General features: G+C 42.3%; 1 protein-coding gene across 1 annotated transcript in view; it reads right to left on the bottom strand.

Moving 5' to 3' along the window:
• LOC119581702 (protein sprint-like) overlaps positions 1-714 on the bottom strand; it is a gene marked incomplete in the record, with an annotated part of 21974 nt that overhangs the window by 20829 nt on the left and 431 nt on the right. The window contains 1 exon segment of the mRNA XM_037929828.1: positions 531-714. Coding sequence (XP_037785756.1) covers positions 531-714 — 184 coding nt within the window.

The raw sequence follows: 714 nt of genomic DNA, 5'->3' as shown, positions 1-714 counted from the left end.
GGAGTGACTGAAAGTATTTATGTCCGTATGTTTGCTACATGTCTTTTTGCGTATGTACGTACGTGAGTATGCGTACGCACAAAATGAAAATGTTAACAAGGGTAGTAAGAATTATGGACAGAAAAAATATTAGAATACGAAAAATAATCAATAACTACTGTCCCCTACGAAAACTACACAAACAAACAAACACGAGGAAGAAAGAGTCTCCAATTCAACAAACTCTACATAAAGTTTCACAGGCAATCCGTCTACGGTGATGAAAAACAAAGAAAATAATCTACGAGTAAGGATATGACTAATGGTAGTTACTTGTAAGAGATCCAAAACAATTTCTATTCAAGGTACACTAATTTAAACCACACTAGAAAGAAAAAAAAATAGACATTCATTTTTTTTCTCTCTTTCTAGAGCACATTACAAAGAAAGGACGGAGTTTACAAAGGACGGCGGGACAGCGGTTAGCGAAGCACAGCCAGAACGGCAACGAGACAGAAGCCGAGTAAGAAATGTTAGTATGAATAGTCTACCTGGTAGTTATCGTCAGCCCCGGACCCTCCACCATTGCAATCCAGCTCTAGCAGGTCTAGAATTGGAGAGAGAAGGCCGCCGCCCCTGTGGGAGGCCCCCGAGGAGGAGGAAGCCGTGGTGTTGGTATTGGAGGAGGAAGAGGTGGAGAGGGTGTTAAAGTTGGTGGAGTCCTCGTGGGGGAGT

Source organism: Penaeus monodon, chromosome 15 (assembly GCF_015228065.2).
Source record: "Penaeus monodon isolate SGIC_2016 chromosome 15, NSTDA_Pmon_1, whole genome shotgun sequence".
NCBI classification, from domain to species: domain Eukaryota; kingdom Metazoa; phylum Arthropoda; class Malacostraca; order Decapoda; family Penaeidae; genus Penaeus; species Penaeus monodon.
This window is presented reverse-complemented; position numbering and strand designations above follow the sequence as displayed.